The 14,079-nt window shown below is 38.5% G+C and overlaps 1 protein-coding gene across 1 annotated transcript in view; it reads right to left on the bottom strand.

The window, feature by feature from the left end:
- The window catches only part of Pdk3 (pyruvate dehydrogenase kinase 3), a 50,309-nt gene extending 36,639 nt beyond the window's left edge, over window positions 1-13,670 (bottom strand). The window contains exons 1-4 of the mRNA XM_010607156.2: window positions 13,534-13,670; window positions 8,361-8,432; window positions 3,403-3,587; window positions 1,006-1,095 (exon numbers count right to left, since the gene is read on the bottom strand). Coding sequence (XP_010605458.1) covers window positions 1,006-1,095; window positions 3,403-3,587; window positions 8,361-8,432; window positions 13,534-13,643 — 457 coding nt within the window. The 5' untranslated portion in view covers window positions 13,644-13,670. The remainder of the gene's footprint in view (window positions 1-1,005; window positions 1,096-3,402; window positions 3,588-8,360; window positions 8,433-13,533) is intronic.
- Between the last annotated feature and the right edge of the window lie 409 nt (window positions 13,671-14,079).

The following is a 14,079-nucleotide window of genomic DNA, read 5'->3' as shown; positions in this document are numbered from 1 at the left end:
AAAAAAAAAAAAAAAAAAAAAAAAAAAAAAAAAAAGCAAATTATCAAAAGGTTTAAAATTTATCAAACCAAGAAATATTTATATTCACCTAGGTTCTAGGTGAGTTACACAACAAGTTTAAGACACGAAGCCTGATATTTTATTACAATTCAAAAAAAAGTACAGATATAATATATAAGCTGGGCCTATTCACCTTGTTACTGAAATAATGTGAGTAAATGTTTTCTGACTAAACAGAAGCAGCTTAGCATTCAGGCTGAGCTAGGACCACTGGGCCTTGAGTCCTCATCCCTGGGTTTAGGAATGCCCAGGTTAAACAAGTCACACAGGTTTGCCTTAGCTATGGCTGCTGAAGAGAAACAGAGATCCTCAAAGGAGACCAGGGAGAGCTGTAGGTGTGAAACCTTGCAAGGGGAGTGTTTAGAAGAGAGATGAAGAGCACAGTAGGAGACACAACCAGGAGAAAGGCACTGGTTGGGAATTTGAAGCCACACAGAATAATCACAATGCTGAAAAAAAGATAAAAAAGGTGCAGGAACCTGGTGGATCACTCACACACAGGCAAGCTTTCTGGAGATAGCATTTATCCTAAATGAATAACGAGGAAACTACTGTTCAGATTCAAAGTACTGGGTGCCAGGGATTTCTGACTATAAGGCCTGGCTCTCTGCTGAGGCTATTGGCAGTTTCTAGCTAAGCTCACATGCCAACAGAGTCTAATACCAGGGCTGCAAAACAGAGATGCTTACATTTCACAAATATGTGAACTCAGCCTAATTTTAAAATGAGGAAATTTTCAGATAACAGTGCTTAGAATCTTACTTAAATGTTTCCTGCTTGAGACAGAGCTACAAGTGTAGCCCTGGATCAATGAAATAGACACATCTGGAGCATTACAAATTACACATCTTTACCTGAACTGTCTAGAAAGAACATTGGATTAAATGGCTAGAAATCACTTTGCCATTTGAGCTGCAGTCAATGACACTACACTGCTTTCCTTACCTTTCACCACATCAGCCACATCACAGGTGGGATCAATACTTCCTATGTGTTTAGGATGGGCAGGATTAGTGTCATCGCCAAACAGAAGTGCTAAACACAAAAAGGAAAAAACAGGATTAAAATATAGCAGTTTGGGATGGTCAAGCAGAGAAATACATGAGCAACCCTACCAGCCAAATAAGAAAGCAGGATGTGCTTCAAGATCTGTCATTATAGTGGGCAGATCCTAAAGCAGTGATGTGTGTGGAGGCCCAACCTTTTCTCAAGCCAGTGCGATGGAAGAAGAAAATTACTTTCACCCTTAGTCTGAAAGTTTACTCACTTTCTCGGGACTACTCCAGACATTTGTCCTGCTATCTGTTAAATATTCAGAACACACAGTGCATACCATTTGGATAGGTCTGTATGGTGCCTTCCCTGGCAACATTTCAAACACCTCTGTCATAGAGATTACTTTCCATGTCATACATACAAACAATATTTTTCAAGTATCTTTAAAAAAAATTTAGATAATTTCACCATACATAACATTTGCAAAATTTCATTTCTGAAGAAAAGCATAAAGAAGCCCCAAAGATAAAAGCATTCTCAATCCAAAATTTTATAGGTTTATTTTTTGATGGTGCATGGGAATCAAATCCAGGGCCTCATACATGCTAGGCAAGAGTTCTACCACTGAGCTATATACCCCAAGCCCTGCTGTACTTATGTTTAAATCAAGCAAAAATTGGGAATAACTTGGACTCCACAAAAAATGGCTAAATAAAACAGGAAAGCTTAAAATGTGAAAAATGGTAAGTATAGGCATTAATTCAGCACTTAAAGTTCTAATGATTAAGGGGAAAATCAGAGCTCTACAAGCTTAACTGATGATCCAAAAACATTAACATATTTAGGTATGTGAACATATTTACATCAGAAAGGAACTGCAGTTATCTAAATAGTTCAGTTGAATAGTATTTAGGTTCTTTTTAAATGTAAATTGCCATGTATTTGTTCTTAAATGTTATGCATTTAAAATCAAGCCATTTTTAATATTTGTATAACATTAGCTGATCCAAATAGATTAGTAAAATAAAGGTGCTCTGTCCACTGCCTGGTTCAACAAGGACAACGAATTAGGCTGTAGATTGTAGATGTGTGAATGGTTTTTCTTAAGAATTATGAAATCAGTCAGAGAGACAACGCTGAAAATGAACCAGAAAGTTTTCCGTGATGAGACAATTTTAGTTTTTTAAATATGTTCTTATTACTCTAGAGAACAGACTAAAACTCTCAGTGAGGGATTATGAACTGATAATATCACTTAAATGAATTTCACTGCTCCCTGAAACAAAACCATTGAATGCTTATTTGCTAATATGCCAATTCTGTGTTCCAGTACTGATGTTTTCAAAACTAAAAAGGAAAATGCATAATATCCTGGATAAAAAGTAGAACACATGAAGATATTCAGACATGAACACCTAGTTGCTGGTCCCTCGTCCCCTCCAAGAATGTCATGGCAGAGGAGCATCAAAAACATCTTTCAAGGATCTTGTTTAACAAAAAAATCCTAATTAATAGCTTTTTGGTAGACAAGATTCACTTAGAAAAACTGAACTAGAAATGAATTTTTTTCAATGTTTTCTTTTTTACTAGTACCTGTTTGCAGTATGTAATGATTACATTTCTTGTGTGGAGTTGGTACATGTGCATAACACATCTTAATTCCTTTCTTCGTCCCATTTCTCCCCTTCCCTCCCTCCATTCTCCCTCTATTACTTGCTCCCATTCCTATATGAGAAACATCTAACTCTCTACTTCCTATTATCTTTTCTTTTTCTCTTTATTTGTATTTTGGGTTTCTCATGTAAGAGAAACCATGCAATATTTAAGCCTGTGGGTCTGATTTATTTCATTTAATATTATAATCTCAAGGTGCATCCATTTTCCTACAAATGACCCGTTTATCCCTCTTTGGGACACAGTAGTATTCCACTGTGTGTAAACATCACATTTCCTTTATCTATTCATCTACTGATGGGCATATAGGCTGCTTTCAAGATTCAGCTATTATGAATTGTGCTGCTATAAACACGGTGTGCATGTTTTAACTCTTTTGGGAAGATACCTAGAAGGAGAATAGCTGGGTCAAAGAGAATTTCTAGTTTTCATTTTTTGAGGAATCCCCATACAGATTTTTCTATAGTGGTTGTAGCAATTTATATTTCTACCAACAATGTAGAATTAATAACTAAATTTAGCAATGTAGCAGGATTCAAAAATTAACACAGAAATACAATTTCTGTAGTCAAAAATGTAGCTCAGTGAATTAACAGGAAAGCAATGGGAAAACTTGCGGGAGAAATCATTCTGGTTACCTTTTCAAAACTGGAACAACAAAACCCAACTTACTATGCTGGTTAATAAGCATGCGAAAAGAGATGCGATTGGTGTAAAATCGATCCAGAAAATATTGAATGTTACTGCTAATTAAGGGATCAAATCCAAACTTCTCCTTGTATTCAATCACTCCTTGTGCCATTGTAGGAACCACATCGTTGTGTCTATTTCTAACTTTAATGAGAACTTGTAGAAAGCTGTGTGGGAAGGAAATAAAACATGATCAGTCTTTGTATCTCACAGGCTGATGCTCACACTTCCCAGCTGCGTTGCCAGGCTGTTTATCTACTCATATTTTTGTAGATTTTCATTATGTGCTAAAAGGAAATACTCACAAGAAACTAAAGCATTACCCAAGTTTTTGATTAAAACTTTCTACAGAAATTCTTCTTTGAAACATGCAAAAAGTAAAAGGTTCTGGGGCTAGGGATTTAGCTCAGTAGTGCTGATGCCTGCCTCGGAAGTGCAAGGTCCCAAGTTTGATTCCTGGTACCTAAATAAATAAATAAATAAATGATGAAAAGTAAAAGGTCCCTAGGAATCCACTGACTTTTTGGGTTACTAATTACATATAATACAGGTTCTAGAAACGTTTGGTGAGTAAAGAATTACAGAACACATCAATATTTCTTCCGACAATGAGGACAATCCCTCCTAAAAAAAACTCCAAGGATTAATGGAGTTTCAAAGCAATAGCTTCCCTCAATAAACAAAGAATGCCAAACTTTTTAGGAACAACTTTTTGAAGTAAATTTCTTTACAGCAATAAAATGTAATGAAGACATATAGATAAAAGAAAGGCAACTAAAATAAATTTATTTGGCAGGGCACAGTGGCATGTACCTATGGTTCCAGCTACTCAGGAGACAGAAAGCGGGAGGACTGCTTGAGCCCAGAAACTCAAGACGAGCCTGGGCAACACAAGAAGATCCAGTCTCATATAGTAAATAAGTAAATTTAAGTTCTGGCATAGTATTGTAAAGATAGGTAAGAAAAATATTAAATTATATCTAAGAATTAAAAAGAGAAATCAATCAATGGAACCAAATAAAAAAGTTTGGCTCAAGGGTAAGCATGAGTGTATGCTCAAAATTTAGCATACTGAGTAAGCAACATTGCAAGGCAGTAGGAGAATAATCAAATTAATTGGGACAGCAGGCTAATATTTAAAGTCACATGCCAGATTCAAGCCTTAAAGCAAAAAAAAAGTGGATTTAAAAAGTAAAAGAGTGAAATTGTAGAAATGATAAAAGAAAATCAAGTGGGTAAGAGTATAACTTTGGGGTTAGGAAGACTGTTCTCAGCTTAATTCAAATGGCAGAAACAAATGGCATGGCTATGTAGAATTTCAGTAATTCTACAGAGACATACACTATACACAAAAAAACAGTGAAACTAGAAAAATATACTGCAGAAGTTATTATACTTAATAAAGGAAAAGAAAAGCACCCTATCACAAAACTAGGTAAAGGGTATCAATGGAAATTTTACCAAAGAGCAAAAACAGAAATGCTAATAACTTTAACCTCACAAAAAAGGAAAGTTAAAAAATAAATCTAATACTATTCTCTATTTACCAGACTGACAAAGAATAACGAGTGTCAGTAGAGTATGGAAGCTTAACTGACACATTTTAAAGGGCAATTTAACAACATAAATCAAAACTTGAATAAAATAATTTCATTTCCAGGGCTGATCCTAGCAAAACAACTGGACAAAGTGAACAGCTGTTTCTAACAGCCTTTGTACAGAGCACTGCTTGTAGTAGCAAGAAAAGTGTAAACCAACCAATGTAAATTCTAACAACAGAATACTTATAGTCATAATCCCAGCACTCGGGAGGCTGAGGCAGGAGGATCGCTGTGAGTTCCAGACCAGCCTGGTACATATTGATAGTATGGAAGCTTAACTGACACATTTTAAAGGGCAATTTAACAACATAAATCAAAACTTGAATAAAATAATTTCATTTCCAGGGCTGATCCTAGCAAAACAACTGGACAAAGTGAACAGCTGTTTCTAACAGCCTTTGTACAGAGCACTGCTTGTAGTAGCAAGAAAAGTGTAAACCAACCAATGTAAATTCTAACAACAGAATACTTATAGTCATAATCCCAGCACTCGGGAGGCTGAGGCAGGAGGATCGCTGTGAGTTCCAGACCAGCCTGGGCTACATATTGAGTTCCAGGTCAGTCTCAACTACATAGTGAGCCCCTGTCTCAAAACTCCCCCCGCCAAAAAAGAATACTAATAGTAAGACACCACACAATGGTGTTTCTATCAATGACAGAAACCATACACACTGGTACTGTCATAAAGTCATATAGCTTAGGAACATCATAGCCATCTTAGTTTGTGCAAGTACATGCGATGACAGTGGTGGCAAACCTATGGCACATGTGTTATTTGTTTTCCTTTTAAGACAAAAGATGTTAACCTTATGAGTTGTTTTTTTTTTTTTCTAAACTAAACCTCAGCATTTCGGTTGAGTAGCACTGCTGGCACTCTGCGATAAAGAAGTGGGGTTTGGGTTGCAGTTTGGACACTCGTCTCTAAAAGTTTGGATATCACTGCCTATGATGTTCGTACAGAAATTAAAACTGGGAACGGTGGTGCACGCCTGTAATCACAGTACTCTGGGAGGGTGAAGCAGGAGGATATCAACAGTTTGAAGCCAGCCTGAGAAACTCAGGGACTCAGTGAGACCTTGTCTCAAAATAAAAAATAAAAAGGGCTGGGGATGTAGCTCAGCGCAAAGGGCCTGGGTTCAATCTCCAGTACTGTGGAAAGGAAAGGGCAAAGGAAAGAAAATGGGAAAGGGGAAAGGAGTGAAGGATAAAGGGGAAGAGAGGAGAGGAAAAGAGAGAGAAGGGGAGGGGAGGGGACAAGAAAGGAGCGGGCAGGAAGGGTTTACCTGATAACGCGTTTGTGTGAATGTATGCGTCAGTGAAGGGTTGGTACGGATCTGTGATGCAGACACCTTTATAAAAATCTTTATTCATATAAATACAGGCACGCTTGGGAAAAATCACAGGCAGAAGGAAAATGTTAACAGTGGCTGTCCCTTGCTAGTAGAAATTTGGGAGAAGTTTCACTTTTACTTATCTAAACAGTCTTACTTCTCAATAATCTATTATTGTAACACATATATACATACAATGACAGCAAAGATGAATAAACAACTCAGAAATCAGAAGGGCACAATTATTCAGCAGAAATTTTACAATGGACAATTTGTCCTTATGTAATACTCTGCAACGTTGATATAAGTTAAACAGTCTTAAAATGAAACAATTTACTGTAGTAGAGAAGCATCTCAGTTTATCTGAAGAGATGAGGCTGACCTCATTCCCACAGTGCTTCCCCAATCCTTCAGGCTCTTCTCAACTCTACCTTGTGATCAATATGCTCATTTCTATGCTACTTTCACTTCACTAAAATGATTCCCCAGCTGGCAATCGCTCACTAAACGGAAGAGGCCACCCCCATGCCACTCGCTAACCTTACTCCCCTCTCACCAAGAACAGAAGCTTTTCAAATCCCAGGGTTCCTAAGCAGGCTGGTGAACCTGACAAGTTACCGAGCTTCATTGAGTGAGAGCTATTATCATGAAGACCTACAACACGCTGGATTCAGGGCTGGCTGTTTACAAAGTAGGCTTATGCCCATATATTGCATCGGATTGATAATCTGTTCCAGAAATCAAGACAGGAGTCCAGAAAAACATGCAGAAACTTCATATCATGTACTTCTACAAATTCATGTCCTCAAATTTACAGATAGGGCGGCTAGCCCTCATTTGTAAGATTTTTCAGCTGAAAAAACTGTCACCACCTAATGACTTTTGAGAAAACACAGCTTCTGGATTCAATTCATTTGATACTGATACCTTTAGTGACAGCACTGGTTTGTATCGAGGAAACCACTGCATTTGCGGCTCCAATCTAATGCTTGTTCCTTCTGCATTTCACAGGCTTGTTCGACAAAACACTTAGCAAAGTATAAAACAGGCCAGGGCCCTTTCCCCTTTGCATCTTAATTTATAACTAAATTTGGCTAATTACTCATGAAGCAAACCAGCAGTTCTGCCAGTAGGGTACATGGCAAAGAACACAGTGCGCCAGGGAAAAGGAACTGTGACTGCTAAGAACAGTCACAGTCTCGGGCAAGTCATTCACATCTCTGACTTCAGTTTCCTTATTTGCGAATTCAGAGATCTAGGTTAAATACTACCTAAGGCTGTCTGTATAACTGCTGTTTCCCTAGCTCTTTTCGTGGAAAACTTGTAAGTCTAGTGTCTGCCTAACAACTACGTGGATTAGGTGAATTCTTAGAAATTTCTCAGCGCAACAGGCCTGCCATGTGTATTCACTCGTGTCTATATGAAATGGAAAGAAATTAATGTGAAGGAAACAATTTGTCTTGGAGAAAAAACTCACAGAGCAAGGGTTAGTGTTTCTTGAAAAACAAATACTTTCCATCAGCATGAGAACTTAGCACTCTTTGTGCATAATGGCAGCAACAGGATACAGGTTGTTATATTAAAAGCACATTCTTTTACGCTTCTCTAAAATAAAACCGTTAGAGTTTTTCTGTGCTCAAATGTAATACCCCAGTGAAAAAAATTTTAAATTGCAAAGAAAGGACTGAGTAGATAATTCCTACCTATGTGGAGACCACTGCATTCTTAAACCTACCACTAGATGGAACATTTACTGCAATGTTTAAAGTTAGTGCCCAGTTCACTCTGACTAAATGTATTAAGAATTGGGTCATGAAACAGCAATTTGAAGTAGCATTATTCTTAACTTAAAAATTTAAAAACTCCAACGTTGAGTCATTTACTCACTAAGGAAACCAACGCTTTTGTCCAAATTTTATTTCCTAAGTCTTAATGACATGAGTTCCATTTACCAAAACATTTTTTTACCTAGTTACTTTTACTTTCAGGTAAGTGGTAGTATACTTACTTATCTAAGACCTTTGGATCCTCAGGGCTCTTATTTTCATATTCTAACAGTTCAAGAAAACTTTGCATGTACCTAAAAAATAAGAGTTACTATTAGTTGCCTACCCAGCGTCCATTCCTCTTTCCCTCTTCCCAAGAGTACTCCAGTTTTCCCTCAACTTTCATCTCATCCCAACGTGTAGATCAAGTGCTTCGGGAGAAGCTGTTGTCTCCAAAGTGTGTGGGGACCCAATTTCTCTCTTGCCACAAATTATTAATTAGTCTAGTAGTCCAGGTCTAAGCCTATAACTGCATGTACTTTCCCTGAAACAGGGATTGGCTCCGGAATGGCCACACAGCCTCAATTCATGCCAGTCAAAGGAGGTCTTTGGGAAGTAAATCATCTTGCTTTGCTTTTCTATAGCGTGCTGTGTGGATGTCCAGAACTGCTATAGCTATTATGCCACCAAGAGGGAACTGAGCCTAAAAATGAAGCCAATACCATCAAAAGCAGGGCTCTGGGAGCCTATGAATCTGTGATTCAAAGCAACCTCAAAATCTCATCCCTACAGCTGGACCTTCTAGTTACACAAGCCAGGGTTAGCTCCATTCGCTGCTATTACAAACATATCCTAGCTGATATCCCAAGTTTATGATTTGACTACCAAAAATATGCATTTAAATTTTAAGACGCACATGAATGACACTGAAGTACACACCCAAGAATTTAGAAATAGAAAATAAAGAAGGTGCCTTCTCAGACCAAAATTAATTTCATCAATACCAAATGGAGGAATGTATTTTAGGTCCTCAGATAGCGTCTGGATTAAGAATATTTCTACATCTCAGTAAGGACTAGTACAAGAAAAAGAATGCTTACAACATCAAGATCTGGGGAACACAGAAAAATGTCAGGTAAATTCAGCCAGAATCTACTAGATCCAGTACAGCTGCTTTGGAGTTTAACATACTCTGAGTTATCCCTTTATTCTAACCATTTCTCTTTATAGTCTAACCATTTCTAATAAGCACTAATCCTATTATAGAGGATGAGGACACTCAAGTGACTAAAATGACTGTTACACATAGGAACCTACAAACAAAAATGACCTGATTCATCAGACTCACATAAGCTTTTGAAAAATGCATCTGATACACTCATTCTCTGGTAATAGTTTTTTAGTTTCTGGCACTGCTGGGTATGGTGGTGCATGGCTGTAAATCCAGCTCTCAGGAGGCTGAAGCTGGAGAATCACCACGAGTTCGAGGCCAGTGTGGGATACATAGTGAGTTCAAGGTAACTGAACTACACAGCAAGACCCTGTCTCAAAAAAAAAAAAGTTTCTGGGCACATAAGGTTATAGGCTAGGTACTGTAAAAGTCATCAGGTCAAAATACCCTGGGAGAGGGCCAGGAATTTAGCTCAGTGACACCACGCCTGCCTCACAAGAGCAAGGTCCTGAGTTCGATCCCTGGCACACACACACACACACACACACACACACACACACACACACACACAAAACCCTGGGAGGTCACAGCAGTTGGCCAGCCCCAAAGATGCCTTCTGTCTTGCCGTGTGCAAGCAAGTTTAGGCAGGCCTCCTGTCCTTCCCAAAGGGGGCAGTCCTTTAAAGAACAAAGGCAAAAATGGAGAGGAATCCAAGACTACCCTGAGATTCCTAGCCTAAAAATCAAGGCAGCAAGAAGAACATTCCATGACTGAGGGGACAGTCATATATCAAATTCACTTTTAACCCTGCAGCAATAGCAGGTCAGGTGTTACCCCTTAGCGATATGTAAGAAGAGTTGGCATCTCTTAGATCAGTTGCAATCTCCAAGAGGTTAAAAACAAAAGGAAATGACAAAAACATACAAATGACAAAAACATACAAATGCATGATCCTGGACTGGATTCCTAAATGGAGGGGAAATTGCTTTAAAAAAAGAGCACTATTAAAACAATTAGTAAAATGATAACAAGTTCTACATATTAGGAAATATTACTGTACCAATGTTAAACTTCCTGAAGGTCATGAGCACAATGGTTAATAACAAGAATGGCATTTGTCCAAGGTCAAACAGGTACTGGCAGATGTCCTTACAGAAATACTTCTTGGATAAGGTTGTAGTGGCCTCTGCAAACTTGTAGTTCTGGCAGACATTTGTGGTAGTTACTATCAGGCAATCATGTATAAAAACTCTTTCTTTATAACTTCTTTGTTTTACTTATTTTTTGATGACACAAGTGACTCCATTCTGACTGTCAACTTTCGCAACTCTTTCATAGAGCTATGTGTGAGTAGCACACATAAACACATATATACATAATACATACACATAGAGAACATGAATTCTAAATGACAGTGATAAAACTAATATGGCCTAATGTTAATTGATAAATCTGAGTAAAGGTATATGGAAGTTCTTTCTACTAGTTTTGTACTCAATCTCAGTGTTTCTCCTCTCCTCCCCTTTTCTATTCTCTTCTTTTTTCTTCTCCCTCTCTCCTCTCCCTTTCCCCATTTCTTCCCTTTACCCCCTTCCCGCTCTGTCTCAGAACTAGAAATTGAACTCAGGCCCAGGGCCTTCATACAGAGCTACATCACCAGTTCTGATTTTTTTTTTTTTTTTTGTGCTAGGGATCGAACTCAGGCCCTTGCAATTGAGAGGCAGGTGGTGGCACCACTGAGCTAAATCCCTAGCCCTGCTCTGATTTATTTTTAATTTTGAGACAGAGGTTTTGCTAAGTTGCCCAGTCTGGGATCAAACTTTTTCAGTCCTCTTGCCTCAGCCTCTCAGAGTGCTGGGATTAAACATGTACCACTATACCCAGCTGCAGTCATTCTCTTAAGTAGAAGATGATTTCAAAATAGAATGTTTAAAGTATATGCACATATTTGGAATTTGTATAGAAGAAGAATGAAAAAGAAACAAACACTAAAAAAAAAAAGAGTTGACACAGTAATTTGTTTGACACTATACTTTGCCAGTGTGGTTATGATACAAAAATACATTTGGCGTTTGTCCTTGTCCAGACACAGTTTCTTAAACCTGCAGAATTCCCTGAATGAAAAGAATACCTTCTGCTATTCATAAGGAATCCCTTTTGATCACACCTGAGCTTATGCTAACGAGGTGACTTAGGATGGGGCCCCTAGATGGGGCTGGTCGCCAGAGAGTCATGTTTAGAGGGCTAGAACCTTCAGCTCCACTCTCAACCTCTGGGAGGAAGGAGTCTAGAGATTATGCTCTATAAAAACCCTACAATACAGCGAGTCTGAAAGCTTCTAGGTTATAGAAGATAGGAAGGTGCTGTGCCCAGAGCTGGCACAAAGCTACACACATCCCCCACACCTTGCCCTATGCATTTCTGCCACCTGGTTATTCCTGAGTTGTATCATTTACCATAAACCCGTCAACATAAGCAAAGTACTTTCCTGAGTTGTGAGCCATTCTAGAAAATTATCAAGCCTGACAAGAAGGTCATGCAAACTCAATTTACATCCACTCAGTCAAAAGCACAGATGACACAGGGCTTGGAGGTAGCCAGGTGAATGGGGGTCAGTCTTGAGAGACTGGTCTTTTAAGCTATGGGGCCCGAGCTGACTTCAGGTACTTAGCATCGGGATTGAACCGAGTTGTTGAATACCCAGTTGGTGTCAGAAAATCAGGGAATCGGTGGCTGGTGTTGGAAAACACTGCCGGGCCAGTAATTTACTTTGAAGTTCCTGAAGTAGCTAGCACACAAGAAATAGAAAATGAAACCACCAGTTCAGGAGACTTGATCATGCCCACCTAGAATCCTTACCACAGTGGTACTTGATAGTCATTTATAATTTCTGCTGGAAAATCTCTAATGCTCTTGAAGCAATAAAGAAGTCTCATGTAGACTAAGGAGATGAAGAGAGTAGGAAGGGAAAGGAATGGCAGAATGGATATGATCACAGTATGTTATATGTATGTATGACAACACCATGATGAAACCCAATATTTTGTATAATTAATATGTACTAATTTAAAAAGCACAAATGAGGAAAGGCCAGTTTATGGAATGAAGCTTTAAAATAAAAAACAAAAGAAGTTTCATGCAAACAAGTACCTGCTGCCACTTTCTCGAACAAGCTATAAATTCAGAGCAGAATGCAGCTGACTACGATGTCACTGTCTCTTGGATCTTTCCTGCACTGTAAGGTGCAGGGGCAGAGTCCTGCTGCTTTCCTAGGAGAGAGACTGAACACTGTTCCTCTAAGACCATCTAACATAGTGCTTCTCAGATGATCCATTTGTCCCTAAGAATTTATAGTATTACTGAGGAAGGGCTGTCCATTCTCTTTCAATAACTTTGTCTTCACAAACCCTTTTAATGCAAGCTGATAAACAGTTCCATATATAAGGATCCATAGCTCCTTATATCTGTCCACCGTGTTTCTTCTTCTAAGGTGTTTCTGTGTGATGGGTACAATTACACCACCCACCAAGGGACAATGCAAGACTTCAGACAATTCTCTTTGCCCCTCCTCTGTGTCCCCACAGCACTGTGTGTGGCCTCCTGAACTACTCCCGCTTTCTCCAAGGACTTCAACCTTGCTATTACAACACAGAGAAAACCTGCACTGTTTCTCAAATACATGCAAATACTTTTCTAAAAACACACCACCTGCTCTTACACCCAAGTGCTTGCTGGTCTCCCCCTGCTCACCTAGTGGGACGTTTCATCACATATTCAACTTCCTCGATTAAACAGCATCTGCTTTATACATAAGAGCTACAACAGTTTTAACTTTAAGGTATACTCTGTTAAGATTTTTTACTTTTCATAGGGTAGATGAAGCACAACAGAGAGCTGATATTTTTCTAATCAGAGGGTCCCCTTTAAATGACTTGGTCTTTCTATACGAAATACTACCTTTAAGGAACTTCTTTAAAAGGAAAACAAAAGGAACAGGGCTAAGACTCAATAACCATCTCTATAACCACAAACATAAAATTTGAAAAGTCAAGAAAGTGTCTATTATGATTTAGAAATACTTTTGAAAGTAAGTTTTTGAAAAACCTATTAATGGCATGGAAAACTGAGCTATTCCCAGTAACTCATTCCCAGATGGGCAGTATGTGCGCTTCTTTTGCGGAAAATGGTTCCAGTGCCAAATGTTCAGAGCATTGTGGAAGGCTCAGGTAAAGCACTTTACTTACCAACTCTGAACCAAGCCCACCGAAGGGCGGTTCAGCAAGTTATCCGGCAGAAGATTGACTTCTCTCATTGTGTTAGCCAGTCGCACAGGAAGTTCCTTTCGTAGGAACATGTATGACGTTTTCTCACACGCATTATCTCTCCCTATTAAGAGAGGAAAAATGTTCCATGATTTTCAAATCTAACAGAGAAATAAAGTGCTTTCATGGTAACACAGCTATTACTGGTTGAGAAGAGGAAATTAAATAATCCTGCGGTCTCTAGTTAAATTTTTATCCTCTCTAATAGCAAGTTTAAGAATATAATTTAATTATAAGAGAAAAAGAGCATTTATCCCAAGAGGCAATCTTGAAAGCTTTTTTTATTAACACAAATATATTTCTAGTGTTACCAATGGGTATAAAAGTGACCTGGGATATAATCAGAATTTGTTTTCAAATAAACACTGTAGGAAAACTGCCAAGTACAAAAGTAGCCGACCATGTAAATCCACTGCTGTTCACAGGGATTTCCAGGAGGCAGTAGATCCATTCATCCCACAAATATTC

Source organism: Fukomys damarensis, unplaced genomic scaffold (genome assembly GCF_012274545.1).
Source record: "Fukomys damarensis isolate Sample0158 unplaced genomic scaffold, DMR_v1.0_HiC HiC_scaffold_39, whole genome shotgun sequence".
In the NCBI taxonomy this organism is placed as follows: Eukaryota; Metazoa; Chordata; class Mammalia; order Rodentia; family Bathyergidae; genus Fukomys; species Fukomys damarensis.
Note: the sequence above shows the minus strand (reverse complement) of the source record. Positions and strands in the feature narration are given on the sequence as shown.